This window comes from Hemiscyllium ocellatum, chromosome 36 (assembly GCF_020745735.1).
Source record: "Hemiscyllium ocellatum isolate sHemOce1 chromosome 36, sHemOce1.pat.X.cur, whole genome shotgun sequence".
Classification (NCBI taxonomy): domain Eukaryota; kingdom Metazoa; phylum Chordata; class Chondrichthyes; order Orectolobiformes; family Hemiscylliidae; genus Hemiscyllium; species Hemiscyllium ocellatum.
The window spans coordinates 47,573,703-47,589,727 of NC_083436.1; the positions used below are offsets into that span (position 1 = coordinate 47,573,703).

The window sequence follows — 16,025 nt, forward strand, 5'->3', positions numbered from 1 at the left end:
GGCATAAGCTCTTTTTCCTGAAGAAGGGCTTATGCCTGAAACGTTGATTCTCCTGTTCCTTTGATGCTGCCTGACCTGCTGCGATCTTCCAGCAACACACTTTTAAGCTCTGATCTCCAGCATCTGCAGTCCTCACTTTCTCCCTTTTCCCAGGCCAACACCTCTGTCTCATGCTTGCTGCAGTGCTCCAGCAATGCTCAGCGTAAGCTTGAAGACCATCTCAATTTCTACTGGGGAATGTGCAGACCTCCGAACTCAATATCGAGTTCAATAATTTTAGGCCCTGAACTCCCCCATGTCCTAATTCCCTACCACACACATCTGCAGTTTATTTGCTTCAATGTCAAGAGCATTTATCCTTAATTCCCATCAAGTTCAGCTACTTCATCCAGGTTTACTTACCATTCGAGTAAATATATACTGTGTTGCCTCCAATACCTACATGTTTTGCTTAAAGTATGGTCCCACAATTGCAATATGCAGCTGACCAGAGCTTTGTAAAGAAAGGCCCCAGTTTACAAATATGCAACTTACAAAAACTTGTACAAACGAGATTCCATAATTTTAAGGATCCAACATGCAAACATTTGCTCATACTTACTAATGGAAGTTTTGTACTGAACTGTGTTTCGCCTGGTGTACACATTCGTAACCCAGTGCTCTCCTGTACCGCTATAATACAATATCCATCCACAGTATTTTAGTCTTCCAGCTTTAAAGGCCAACTTCCATTAGTATTCTTGATTAATTTCTCCACCCATTCATGATTTTTTTTTTACATGATCCACAAAACCCTTCAGATCTTCAATGTTTCTCAGTTTGCATCATATAGAAAGTACTCTGTTCTATCATTAGGGTATCTGCTTTGGACCCAAGAATGCTTGCTTATTTTATCACAGCTTTCAGAGTTTCCAAATTCAGTAATGGAAATCTTTAACAATGTGGCTTTCTCTCTGTAATGTATCTAGTATTTATATCTAATTCATGAATCAATACATGAATTAGTTGAGTCCCCAACAGAGATCCTGCCAATCAGATACCTGCCAAGTCTGCTATTTCTTTGGGTTGATTATGATACTCTAAGTTTCTAAAATCTGATTGAAGATTTGTAGCTCGGGTATCCGTTGTTGTGGTTCTGCTTGCCGAGCTGGAAGTTTTTGCTGCAAACGTTTTGTTCCCTGGCTAGGGAACATCATCAGTGCTGTTGGAGCCTCGTGTGAAGCGCTGCTTTGATGTTTCTTCCGGTATTTATATTGGTTTGTTCTTGCCGCTTCCGGGTGTCAGTTTCAGCTGCAGTGATTTGTATGTGGGGTCCAGGTCGATGTGTCTGTTGATGGATGTTCTTGCCGTTTCCGGGTGTCAGTTTCAGCTGTAGTGGTTTGCATATGGTGTCCAGGTCAATGTGTCTGTTGATGGAGTTTGGGGATGAATGCCATGCTTCTAGGAATTCTCTGGCTGTTCTCTGTCTGGCTTGTCCTATGATAGTGGTGTTTTCCCAGTCAAATTCATGTTGCTGGTTGTCTGAGTGTATGGCTACTAGAGATAGCTGATGTTCATGGATGCAGATTGTTAGCTGTCTTCCTGTTTGTCCTATATACTGCAGTGTGTTGTGGCCCTTTTGAATAGTGTCCTGATCCACCCCAACACACACAAACGAAGCTGCATCAGGACACTATTCAAAAGGGCCACAACACACTGCAGTACACCAGAACTGCGAAAAGAGGAAGAGGAACATCTATACAAGGTATTCGCCAAAAAGGATACCCACGCAACTTTATCACCAGATGCCTAAGAGATAGACCACGGAACGAGGACATGCCACAACCAAAAGGACTAGCCACACTACCATACGTCAGGAGCGTCTCAGAACTGACAGCCAGACTACTGCGACCCTTAGGACTCATAACAGCACACAAGCCAACATCCACGCTCAGACAACAACTCACTAGAACAAAGGACCCAATACCCAGCACGAGCCAAACTAACGTAGTTTACAAAATACCATGCAAGGACTGCACAAAACACTATATAGGACAAACAGGAAGACAGCTAACAATCCGCATCCATGAACATCAGCTAGCCACAAAACGACACGACCAGCTATCTCTAGTAGCCATACACTCAGACAACCAGCAACATGAATTTGACTGGGAAAACACCACTATCATAGGACAAGCCAGACAGAGAACAGCCAGAGAATTCCTAGAAGCATGGCATTCATCCCCAAACTCCATCAACAGACACATTGACCTGGACACCTTATACAAACCACTACAGCTGAAACTGACACCCGGAAACGGCAAGAACATCCAACAGACACATCGACCTGGACCCCACATACAAATCACTGCAGCTGAAACTGACACCCGGAAGCGGCAAGAACAAACCAATATAAATACCGGAAGAAACATCAAAGCAGCGCTTCACACGAGACTCCAACAGCACTGATGATGTTCCCTAGCCAGGGAACGAAACGTTTGCAGCAAAAACTTCCAGCTCGGCAAGCAGAACCACAACAACTCTAAGTTTCTTTCAATGCTTCTTCTTTGGACCTCATACCAGCTGGTTAATCAATTTTCCTTTTGTTTTACCATATATACTCGTGTATAGGTCGAATTTCGAAGTTTTTTTTAAAGCTGAAATTAGGGAGTCAACTAACACACAAGACGTATTGTTTTTGAGGGGATGAAAATCATGCTTGGTATGAGTCAAAAAATGAACAAACAAGAGCCAGATCTCTATATAAAATAATAAACAGCAATAGGAAAAATAATTATGGCCATTATTGAATATTTATCTACAAAATAACTGTCTCCATTCTGCCTGCTACGTAGAATGGTACAGCATGCACCCCGTACCCACAGGAGACACTTTACGAGACTGACTGTGGAAGCCCGAAACCACGGATAGGTGCGAACCCATTCATTTAAATGGGAAACTTACCTTCCTAGCAGCCCCCGGTCCCTGGTTCTGGAGTGTTCCCTGTAATATATTTAGGCCATGGTAAACCGCAGGGAACTGAAACCACAGAAACCAACTCAGTAGATATGGCAGTCGCCCTGCACTGTTGTACCATTCCAGTACTTCTGAAAACCTGGAGTTGAGCGTGACAGTTGGCAGACTGGAAGACCCAGAACCAAGTGGTATGGCTAGCAGACTGGAAAGCCGGAGGAAGCACAAAGGGCAGGCACACTGACTCATAAATATTGATCTATAACTGTGAACAACTAGGATCAACTTCTACACGAGATATATGGAAAATAAAAGATTTTTTGGCCCCAAATAAGGGGTCAACTTATACATAAGATTGACCCATACATTTTCAAAGTTGGCTTTTCACTTTTGCATCAATTAATTAAATTGAAACTAGTCATCATTTTCATTTATTAACACTAAAGAAATTTAAATAAAGCCATGTTTTAAAGGAGAAGGCTTACAAAAGAAAACTACTACCACTCAGTTATCAGCATTACCTTCTCTCTCCATCCGAACACAAGACTGTGATGGGTTTTTTCCTGAGTTCTGGTTTGTGCCTATCTGATGTGATCGTAAACCAGATAAGCTGCAAGACGACATGGTTAAATCTAGACATAAAAGCACACAGTTAGTATTTTTTAAAAAATGATTCAAAACTACCAGTATATTTATAAAATAATAGATTTCCAAGTAGAGATATAGTAAGTGGGTATACCCATAAACTAGAGATGGGAGTGGCTGAGGTCAAAAGATTAAAAAATTAGTGACCAAAAAAAAGGTGTCTGAAACTTTTCTGGACAAAGAATCATTAACTTTAGCACTTTTTATGATCTACAGTGAAATGTAAATGCTTCTCAACCAGTTAAATTGAGTGGAATTACTAGACTTGGAGTAGAAATATTAACGACGATTACTGTCAAGAATGTCAAGAATATTTGTTTCAGCATTCAGTCCAGTTGCTGAATGCAGTAGAGGATGAAATCCATATGACCAACAGACAATGATCTTGCTGGATAAGTACACAGAATCCCTGCAGTGTGGAAGATCTCACCTGAGGTCCAAATCACACTTTGGAAACACTAATCAAGCTTATGGTTCTAAATATCAATGAAGAAATTATCACTCCCCAGCAAACAAAGTGTGTGTGTAATTTGCTCTCTTTTCAAAGTTTGTGAGAAGATTTGTAGCTCGGGTGCTCGTTGTTGTGGTTCTGTTCACCGAGCTGGGAGTTTGTGTTGCAGACGTTTCGTCCCCTGTCTAGGTGACATCCTCAGTGCTTGGGAGCCTCCTGTGAAGTGCTTCTGTGATGTTTCCTCTGGCATTTATAGTGATTTGTATCTGCCACTTCCAGTCGTCAGTTCCAGCTGTCCGATGCAGTGGCCGGTATATTGGGTCCAGGTTGATGAGCTTATTGAATGAATCTGTGGATGAGTGCCATGCCTCGAGAAATTCTCTGTTTGACTTGTCCTATAATAGTAGTGTTGTCCCAGTCGAACTCATGTTGCTTGTCATCTGAGTGTGTGGCTACTAAGGATAGCTGGTCGTGTCGTTTCGTGCCTAGTTGGTGTTCATAGATGTGGATCGTTAGCTGTCTTCCTGTTTGTCCTATGTAGTGTTTTGTGCAGTCCTTGCATGGGATTTTGTACATTACATTGATTTTGCTCATGTTGTTATCTGGTCCTTCGTTCTGGTGAGTTGTTGTCTGAGAGCGGCTGTTGGTTTGTGTGCTGTTATGAGTCCTAATGGTCACAGCAGTCTGGCTGTCAGTTCAGAAATGTTTTTGATGTATGGTAGTATGGTTAGTCCTTTGGGTTGTGGCATGTCCTCATTCTGTTGTCTTTCCCTTAGGGATCTGTTGATGAAATTGCAGGGGTTTCCGTTTTTAGCGAATACATTGTATAGGTGTTCTTCTTCCTCTTTTTGCAGTTCTGATGTACTGCAGTGTGTTGTGGCCCTTTTGAACAGTGTCTTGACGCAACTTCTTGTGCGTGTGTTGGGGTGGTTGCTTTCGTGGTTTAGGACTTGGTCTGTGTGTGTGGTTTTCCTGTATACCTTTGTGGTGAATTCTCCACTCGGTGTTCTCTGTACCATCACGTGTAGGAGTGGGAGTTGGTTGTCCTTTTCTTCCTCACTAGTGAATCTGATTCCTGTGAGTGTGGCGTTGATGATCAGGTGGGTGTTCTCTATTTCTGTATTTTTAATGATTACAAAGGTATCATCTACATATCTGACCCAGCACTCATCCACAGATTCATTCAATAAGCACATCGACCTGGACCCAATATACCGGCCACTACATCGGACAGCTGGAACTGACAGCCGGAAGTGGCAGATACAAATCACTATAAATGTCAGAGGAAAGATCACAGAAGCACTTCACTGGAGGCTCCCACGCTCTCTTTTCAAGCCGCATTACATACTACATTCACTTCATGTGGATAATGTTTCCATAATTGTTTTTGTTTTGGATAAAAAACTGACAGCTGAGTTTGATAGCAATTTTGAAAACAAGCTTCTTTATCTTCCAAGTTCTGTATTCTTTGTGCTAACTGAATGGTATGGTCTCAAAAAGGGAACAGCATTACGGTCACATTTCCCATTGATTTCTCTGATCTTCTGAATCCTATTTTGTCAGATGTTAGATGAACAGAAGAATTCATATTGCTAGGACAAGGACATATCATGTTTCAAATTTAGAACTGTGTGTCTTTCTGAGGTGTGATGGTTTTTATGCAAGTGTTGTCTGGTGTCTGATGTGCCTGCATCAGAGTTAAAATCAAAAACACCAAAAATTAGCTCAATGGCCTCTATTTCCTCCAGAAAAGAAAGAGAAATCTTTTTCATTTGAAAGATGGGTGTACCTATATGATCAGGGCTAATCCTCTGTAACCTGTAGGTATATTCAAAACCAACAATAATTCCTCATAATGTTGATTCAGACAATGTTGCTTTGTTATGGACCAGGCTAGACCTCTCAAAACATGTCAAGAATGTAGCCCAGACTCTAACTTTGCTAGTTGTTTTAAGCAGACGTAAAGTGGATATTCCAGGAGAGATGCCACTGATCAAACCACTTAGTTTTAAACAAAACAGAATTTACTTAGAAGATTACTGAATGAAAGACAAACAAAAGAGAACAGAATACAGAATAACAACCTATCCAAAAACCCAACAGATTACCTCAACGTAATGATGCTGTTCCTAATACTTGCAACAATCCCCAAAAATATGCCTTGGCACAAAGGTAAAATCAAACACAGGTTCTTACAGGAAAGAAGTCAGAGAGAGATCAGCGTGGACCTGCTTCTTTGGGTCCAGCAGCTTTTTTGACACTACTGCAAAAAACCAGATAAAAGCTGAGCTGGGAGAACTGGCCACTCCCCTTTCATTGTACAAGTGTTTTTTTTAAAAAGACTTGAAAGTCTTTTGCCTGAGGCAATATCTGTTAGCTATAATCAAACTGGCCCTAAAACCCTTCAACTTAGACTTTTTGGAGTCTGTGTCTTTTACCACCTCTCTGAAAAAAACCAAAAGCAACATAACCTTGTTAAAGGAACAGCATTTTCACAGCTTCATTATAATATTGCTAGTAAAACAAGGAATGTTCATTATAATTTTGCTTGCCAGAGTTCATGCCCCATGTCCTGCCAATCCTGGGTTGAAAGTCTAAGATTTACACAACATCTTTATTTAAAGTCAGGGTTATCTCTGAAAATTCATGACATGAAATGTCAGTGATTCTAATGAATCAGTGCTGCAAAACTAGGTTCTGTAGGGAATACTTTAGTAGGGAAAAAAAACATTATGCTTGTACCGTCTAAATTGAACTGGAACTGCATTTAAACAACCAAATTCCTACAGCAGTAGATAACTCAAAATAAAATAAACTGAAAAATACTTGCAAAAAGCAAACGTAACACATTTTACTTAAAATACCTCCTACAGCAGACCTTCCGACTGTGGAGCCTGAGGTATCACTGACTGGGGTCAGTGCTGAATAGCCCGTTTTTAAATCAGGTTGTGGGCCTGCTACAGCCCTTACTTGTTTCTGGCTGCTGTCTGGTAGTGCCTTTTGGCAGGGCAGCTGCATCCCTTTTGTCCAGGATCCACTTGGGCCACTGCTGGATAAAGCTAACTGCCTGAGCCGGTAATAAGAAATCTTGCAAAAGACATTAAGATTTTTCATCCAAATAATTTACAAATGTTAAAGCTAAACTTTGCTAAACAAGGTGATTTTACATGCAAACTATTTATATTTTGACAAATAAGCTCACAATGTACCTCATCAATGGCAAGATTAACTGTCAAGCTTTTCACTGCTCTGCTCTCCCTGGTGCATCTTGGCTGAGGTGCAGGCAGCAGCCCTGGGTCTGCAGTTCCTAGTGCCTTCTCACCTATTGGTGACCTGGGAGGAGATCCAACATATGCCTCCAAGGTTACCACAGACTGGGGTGATGTTTCACAAATTTTCTTTGCACTATTAGGGTCAGTGCGCCAACACAACAAAGTCCTTTCAGCTGCTTCTCTTCCCCACCTCCTCTCCTATCTGGTTTCACCACTGACACTCCTAATATCTATCACCAATACTGGGAAGTTCTTTGGCCACTCAGACATTGATATCGTCTTCTGTCACTAGATGAAGTTGGCAGCTGAGCAAATAAACTCGAACCATTATTGTGAGTGCAACCTTAGTCACTGAATCATACAGCATGGAAACAGACCCTTCAGTCCAACGAGTCCATGCTGAACATCATCCCAAACTAAACTAGTCCCACCTGCCTGCTCCTGGCCTATAGCCCTCGAAACCTTTCCTACTCTTGCACTTATGCAAGTGTCTTTTGTTAACTTTATTTTTATAAAATCAACAGTTGCTTCATTCATCAATGTAGGAATTTAGGAATGGCCACTATTTCAGCTTAGAGTTTGATGCACTTGGTCTGATGTCAAAACGGCTGAAAAACCAAACTACACTTATCACATTAGTTGCAATGGGAAACTTTAATTTGCTCAATATTGTTACATTGAAAGTCACGTGCCTCAGGAATGCAACAACATCGTTTATTGAGAACTTACTGTTTTCCAGGATTGCTTTCAGCGAATCTAACCAAAAGCAATATCCTTCCATGACATTTTGTGCAAGGTTAGGAACTTGAGAATGTATGAATGTTCAGCTGTTGGCTGTTATATCTATGCCAACATTGTCCCTTATAGGGCAAGTACATTAACAATGAAATATAGCTGAAGGTAGAAGATTAGAGGGTGGTGGTGGAGGGTTGCTTTTCAGACTGGAGACCGGTGACCAGAGGTACGCCACAAGGAATGGTGCTGGGTCTGCTGGGTCCATTATTTGGATGTGAATACAGGAGGTATGCTTGTAAGTCTGTAGATGACACCAAAATTGGAGCTGTAGTGGACAGTGAAGGAGATTACCTCAGGAGTACAAGACCTTGATCAGATGGACCAATGAGTGGCATATTGAATTTATTTCAGATAAATGTGAGATGTTGCATTTTGGAAAAGCAAATCAGGACAGGATTTGTACACTTCATGGTAAGGTCCTGGGAGCATTGGTGAACAAAGGGACCTTGGAGTGCAAGTTCATAGCTCCTTGTAAGTGGGGTTGAAGGTAGTTAGGATAGTAAAGGCGGCGTTTAGTAAGCTTGCCATTATTGGTCAATGTACTGAGTATAGGAGTTGGGAGGTCATGTTGCAGCTGTACAGGATATTGGTTGGGCCATTTTTGGAATGTCGTGTGCAATTCTGGTCTCCCTGCTACAGGAAGGATGTTGTGAAACTTGAAAGAGTTCAGAAAAGATTTACAAGGATTATACCCAGGGTTGGGGGATTTAAGCTGTAGGAAAGTGTGAATAGGCTGGAACTATTTTCCCTGGAGTGTCAGAGGCTGAGGGGTGACTTTATAGAGGCTCATAAAGTCATGAGGGCCATGGGTAGGGTAAATAGACAAGGCCTTTTCCTTGGGGTGGGAGAGTCCAGAATTAGAGGGCATAGGTTTAGGGTGAGAGGAAAAAGATACAAAAGGAAGCTGAGGAGCAACTTCTTCACATAAAAGGTGGCGCGTATCTGGAACGATCTACCAGAGGAAGTGGAGGAGGCTGGTACAATAACATTTAAAAGTCATCTGGATGGGTATATGAATAACAAGGGTTTAGAGCGATATGAGCCAAATGCTGGCAATGGGACTGGATTAATTTAGGATATCTGGTCAGCATGGACAGGTTGGACCAAAGGGTCTGTTTTCATACTGTACAACTCTGACTCTTTATCACCCCAGTTGAATTACCATCTGAATCACTGACTTACTAAGAGGGGATGCAAATTAGGCTTTTACTCAGTACTCTATTGCATAAGATGTAGCTATGCCAAAATTCATTCATTCAGGGTGGTAGTTAGATTGCCTCTTTTTGGAGATGGTCATTGCCTGGCATTTGTACAGTGTGAATGTTACTTGTTTCTTTTCAACCCAAGCCTGGATATTGTCTACATGTTGCTGCATTTGAACATGGACCTCTTCAGTATCTGAGGAGTCATGAGAGGTGCTGAACATTGTGCAATCATCCCCACATATATAACCATATGATGGAGAGAAAGTCATGATGAAGCAGCTGAAAATAGTTAGAGCTAGGGCACTACTGCGAGGAATTTCTGCAGAGATATTCTGTACCTGAGAAGATTGACCTCCAACAATCACAATCATCTTTGTATGTGCCAGATATGTTTGGAGAAGAATAGACTAATCAAAGATAATTAGCATGGCTTTATGCATGAGAGCTCTTGTCTCTCAAACTTTGATAGAGTTTTTTGAGGAAGTAACATAGATAAATTATGAGGATCAGACAGTGGATGTTGTCCTCATGGGCTTTATTAAAGCAGTGACAAAATTCCTCATAGCAGCCTGGTCCAGAAGGTAAGTCATATGGCATCTAAGGTGAGTTGGCAAGTGGAATACAAAATTGGCTTGGTTATAAAAGACAAAGGGTAGTTGTGAAAGAGTATTTATCTGACTGTGATCAGTGATCTTCTGCAAGGATCAGTGCTGTTACCTCTGTTGTTTTATTAAATAAATATAAAAATGATTTAGATTGAAAATGTAGATGATCTGATTGGTCGAGATGTGGAGAGTGAGTAAGATTATTAAAGGATGCAGCATGACAGAAAAGTTGGACAGAGAAATGGAAGATGAATTTTGATCTAAGTGTGAAATGATATATTTTGGGAGGTCAAATGCAAAAGGAAAGTATGCAGTAAGTGGCAACACAAGTGGATAAGGTGGTCAAGGCAGAATATGGCATGCTTGCCTTGATCGGTCAGAGTACGCAATATATTAAGTTGGCAAGTCACGTTGCAGCTTATAAAACTTTAGTTAAGCCAAATCTGGAGTACAGTAGACCCCCGCACTCGCAAGGGATACGTTCCAGGACCTACCACGGAAGCCCAAAATGGCAGATAGGAGCAAACCCATTCAATTAAATGGGCAACGTACCTTCCTGGCAGCCTCCTGGTCCCTGGTTCTGGAATGTTCCAGCCATGCTCAACTGCAGGTAACTGAAACAATGGGTATAGGGGTCGTCCTGTATTTACTGCACTATAGAAAGAATGTGGCAGCTTTAGAGAGAGAGTGCAAGAGGTTTAGCAGGATTTTGCCTTGATTGGAGTGAATCAGCTATAAAGGAGAGATTGAACAAACTTGAATTGTTTTCGCTAGAGCGTCAGAGGCCAAGGGGAGACTTGATAGAGGTAAATAAAATCAAGCAGAAGAAATGGATAGGGTGCATAGTCAAGAGTCTTTGGCCCACAATGGAAATGTCAAATATTAGGGGACATTGATTGAAGGTGTGAAGGGAAAAGTGTAAAGAGATCTTACATAAAGGGTGGTAAATGCCTGGAATGCAATGGCAGAGGAAGTGGCAACACTTAAGAGGCATTTTAGACAGACACCTGAACAGGCACAAAATAGAGGATGCGACCACATGCAGGCAGTTGGCATCAGTTTAGAATGGCATATTAGTAGGCACAGACATGATAGGCCAAAAGGCCTGTTCTTGTGTTGTACTGTTCAACATTCTATGATCTCCAAAGACAGACCCCCCACCCCCCACCACCAAAGGAGCTAGGGCTCCTTGATGCCACACTTGTTTAAATGTAGCCTCGATATATAAGCCTGTCACTCTCATCTCACCTCTGGAATTCAGCTTCTTTTTTGTTCATGTTTAAACTAAGGCTGTAATATGGTCAGGAACTGAGTGGCCCTGCTGGAACTGAAATTAAGCATCTGCAAGCAAGTTACTGTTAAACATTGTTGATAATATCTTCCATCATTTTACTAAGGATTGAGAGTAGACTGAAGACTTGTGTTGTAGAACTTGCTGCGCCCATAACCAAGCTGTTCCACTACAGTTACAACACTGATATCTACCAGACAATGTGGGAAAACTGCTCAGATATGTCCTGTACACACAGCAGGACAAATCCAACCCAGTTAATTACCACCCCATCGGGCATTGATAAGGGAATTAACAGACTGGCAGAGGGCAGAGCCTGGGGATAAAGAAGTCAAGATTAGAGTGGTGCTGGAAAAGCACAGCAGATCAGGCAGCATCTGAGGAGCAGGAAAATCGACATTTCGGGCAAAAGCCCTTCATCAGAAGTCTGGATATAAGTTTGCTTGCTGAGAAGTCTTTTTCAGGATGGCAGCCAGTGATTAATGGAGTTTGACAGGGGTCAGTATTGGGACCACAGCTATTCACATTGTACATTTACAATCTGGATGAACAACATGGGGCCACTGTTGCTAAGTTTGTAGACAACACAAAGATGGGTGGAGGGACAGGTGGTGTTGGGGAGGCAGCAAGGCTGCAAAACTTGGACAGGTCAGGAAAGTGGGAAAAAAAGTGGCAGATGGCATAGAATGTAGGAAAGTGTGAGGATATACACTTTGGTAGGAAGAATAATTGTGTGGACTATTTTCCAAATGGTGAATGGCATCTGAAATCTGATTCACAAAGGGACTTGGGAGTCCTAGTTCAGGACTTTAAGATTAACATGCAGGCTCAGTTGGCCGTGAGGAAGACAAATGCAATATTAGCATTTATTTCAAGAGGGCTAGAATACAACAACAAAGATGTACTGCTGAAACTGTATGAATCTCTCATCAGACAACATTTGGAATGCTCTGAGCAGTTCTGGGCCCCGCATCTACAAAAGGATGTACTGGCCTTGGCAGGGTAAGGAGGAGGTTCACAGGAATGAATACTTGTCATCTAAGATGTAACTCGGTTCTCTGGGTCTCTACTTGATGGCTTTTGGAAGGAGTGTGACTGTGTATGCATAGAGGCCTTGATAAAACACATGTGGAGAATAGCTTTCCAGTAGTACAAGAGAAGAGGATCCGAGGGCGTAGCTTCTTAGTGCAGGGAAGACCTTTTTGAATTGAGATTGAGGGATTTCTTCAGCCAGAAGGTAGTGAATCTGAATGTCACAGAATGTTCTTGATTCGTAAGGGCATCAAAAGTTACTGGGAGAAGGCAGGACAATGAGGTTGAGAAACATATCAGCCATAATGGAATGGCAGAGCAGGTTCAATGGGCCAATTGGCCTAATTGTGTTTCTATATCTATGGTCTTATGACACATGGTAATCAATAAGCGGGTTTCATGGACTTCATAGGGTCCGGAGTCAACATTGAGGACTCCCACAGCAAACCTCTTCTGGTTCTGTCCTGCCACTAGAACAGGACATTTATCTGGGACATTGTAAAGAGTGTTTCTGTAATTATGATGAGGTTAGGTGATTGCTAGACCTTTCTGAGAGGTCTCTATTTCTGATCAAGGGCTTTTGCCCAAAACATCAATTTTCCTGCTCCTCGGATGCTGCCTGACCTACTGTGCTTTTCCAGCACCACTCTGATTTAATCACTATCTGAGAGACAGCTCTCCCATTCTGGGGTCTCCACCCTAGATTTAGGGTTTAGGGTGAGAGGGGAAAGATATAAAAGAGACCTAAGGAGCAACTTTTTTACGCAGAGGGCAGTACATGTATGGAATGAGCTGCCAGAGGAAGTGGTGGAGGTAAGTACAATTGCAACATTTAAAAAGCATCTGGATGGGTATATGAATAGAAAGGGCTTGGAGGACTATGGGCCGGGTGCTGGCAGGTGAGACTAGATTTGGTTGGGATATATGTTCAGCATGGACAAGTTGGACCCAAGGGTCTGTTTCTGTGCTGTACATCTCCACGACTCTACGATTCTATTTGTAGAGTTCACAGAGCTTTTCGTATCATTGTTGTTTCCAATGCCCAAGTTGATGCCAGGTGATACATCTGGTTTCATTTTTTTTTTAGACTTTACAGCTATTGTTATAACGACATTGCTGTGACAGAGACCAGGTAAGGATAGCAGTTTTGTCTCCATGTAGGTTCATGGTCATCATCTGACTCACTTCCAGATTTGTTACTGAATTCAAAGTGGAGTCCCCAGAATTTTACCTGAGTTTCTTAATTAATAGCCTAGCGGTAATAGCGCCAGGCCATTGTTACAGTTGAGGGAGACAGTCATCAGCAAGAAGTCATTAAATCACCAGAGTGCATGCAAGAACTTCTTGCCCAACATGTCACACTGCTAGGAGAAGCAAAAAGCAAGACAATCTTTCCAAAACGATCATACCATGACTGACTTAAGGAACAACAAAGCGCAGATGAAGAAATCAACACAAAATGTAAAATTCAATCTGGAGGGACTATTCAAAATATAAAGGATTAGATTCTCTCAACAAACTTAGTAGTTTTTAAGACAGCAACTTTTGGAATATGAAAGCCATAATGTTCAATGTACTAACCTGTATTTGAAGCAGAACGCTTGCCTCTCAAACTGCGGTAATTAGAAACTTCCAGTGATTGGGTTAAATCAAGGTCATGAAGAATTAACAGATAACCAGATGATGTCGATATTAGCATCTTTGAACAGTCTGGTGTTAAACGCATTCTCATCAGGTAACGAGTGTGGAAGAATTTCTTATGTGGACAGCCTTCCTCTGTACATCTGTTTCACAAAAATTTGATAGTAATTACTATAATCATAGGCATAGAAACATAGAAATTAGGAGTAGGCTAATGCCCCTCAAGCCTGCTCCACCATCCAGTATGACCTGGCTGATCCCCTATCTCAATGCCACATTCCCGCTTTCTCTCCATTTCTCAATGTCTTTAAAAAATATCTATTTCTTTCATGAAAATATTCAGTGACTTGGCCTCCATAGTCTTCTGTGACAGCGAATTCCATGTATTCACTACCCTTTGTTTGAAGAAATGTATCCTACGTCAGTCCTAAAATAGTCTACCCTATATCCTGAGACTGTGACTGCTGGCTATAAAAAAAAACAGGCAAAGCATCCTCTCTGCGTCTAGTCTGTGTAACCCTGTTTGAATTTTATAAGTTTCAATCAGGTCCCTCTCATCATTCAAAATTTCAGAACCAATCTTTCCTTCTGGGATAGTCCTGCTATCTGCAGACAGCCTTTGCAATACAAGGAGTGGAGCCATGATAAGTCTGTTGACGCTGTAGCAGCAGTCCAGGGGAAACGGCTAATGCAGTATTGGAGACATACAGGAAGTACAAAGAACAAAGAAAATTTACAGCCCAGGAATAGGCCCTTCAGCCCTCTAAGCCTGAGCCAATCCAAATGCACTGTCTAAACCTGTTGGTCAATTGCCAAGCGTCTATATCCCTCTGTTCCCCACTTACTCATGCATCTGTCCAGACTCATCTTAAACAAATCTACCGTGCCTGCCTCTACCACCTCTGCTGGCAACACGTTCCAAACGCCCACCACCCTCTGTGTGAAGTACCTACCACGTGTATCCCCTTTAAACTTTCCACCTCTCATCTTGAAAGCATGACCTCTCGTTATTGAATCCTGGGAAAAAGCTTGTCTCTATCCACCCTGTCTATACCCTTCATAATTTTGTAAACCTCAATCAGGTCCCCCCTCAATATCCTTTTAGTCAAGGATGTGGGTCATGGAAAGTCCCTTTGATCAGTCTTTAGAAACTAAGGAGAAAGGAGCTTGGGGTGGGGAAATAGCAGCTGCAGCCTCAACATTTTTGGCCTTCAGGATTGGGAGCTGAAGGCTGTGAACACGGGCACAGTTTTTTATGAAGGGTGTGGAAAATAACTGTACAAGACAACTTGGAAGGGTATTGTTGGGGGTTTGTATACACTAAAATGGCACTTACTTTCAAGAGGGAGAGTGGAATAAAACATGAAATGTGACATCAGGCATGGCCTCCTCATATGGCTGTGAGAAGGGGATAGGTAGATTGGTATAGATGAACATGGATGGGCTGGGTGGGGATTTACAGAAATGTGAAAGCTATTGGTTGAACGGGTGGGCAACTTGGGTTCACCGACAGGGTCAGGCTGAGGCTGAGAACTACTGGAGGAGGAGTGCGCACTTTTGCCATCCATCATGCTGGAAACAGAAAGCGTGCAATGGGGAAAAAAATGGCTGTGACCACACTTGGAATAGAAAGGGCAAATGAAAACCTGTAAAGGAGTAGTCTGCAGCACACTGTTCAGAAGGCTTTTAAATGGCAACATCATAAATCATATGCCCCAAAAAGGTCCAGTACAAAGTCCTGTACTCTGCGCCATTCACCCTCTTTGAAGGTGGCACCTTCCTTACACAGCTACAACTTTGCGCACAGAGGGATCCAAACATTAGGGATCATTTATCATGGGGCAAAAGGTATCAGCAGCACAATGCATACACATTGTTCCAGCCAACTGTAGCTGATCTCTGTAGCTCTGTGCACAAACTTCAATTCATAAGACCTATTATTTGACCAAGAACTGCCACTAGATGGTTCATGGTTAAATCGGTTCAGGATCATCATTTGACTCACTTTCAGATTTGTTAATGAATTCAAAATTGAGTGCCCAGAATTTTACCCGAGACCACCGTTTTTCACTCAACTGTAACAGTCGTCAGCAAGAAGTTATTAAATCACCAGAATGCATGCAAGAAATTCTTGCC

The 16,025-nt window shown here is 42.0% G+C and overlaps 1 protein-coding gene across 1 annotated transcript in view; it reads right to left on the reverse strand.

The window, feature by feature from the left end:
* The window catches only part of wdr32 (WD repeat domain 32), a 101,714-nt gene that overhangs the window by 28,439 nt on the left and 57,250 nt on the right, over positions 1–16,025 (reverse strand). Inside the window, exons 4-5 of the mRNA XM_060851474.1 lie at positions 13,830–14,032; positions 3,474–3,584 (exon numbers count right to left, since the gene is read on the reverse strand). Coding sequence (XP_060707457.1) covers positions 3,474–3,584; positions 13,830–14,032 — 314 coding nt within the window. The remainder of the gene's footprint in view (positions 1–3,473; positions 3,585–13,829; positions 14,033–16,025) is intronic.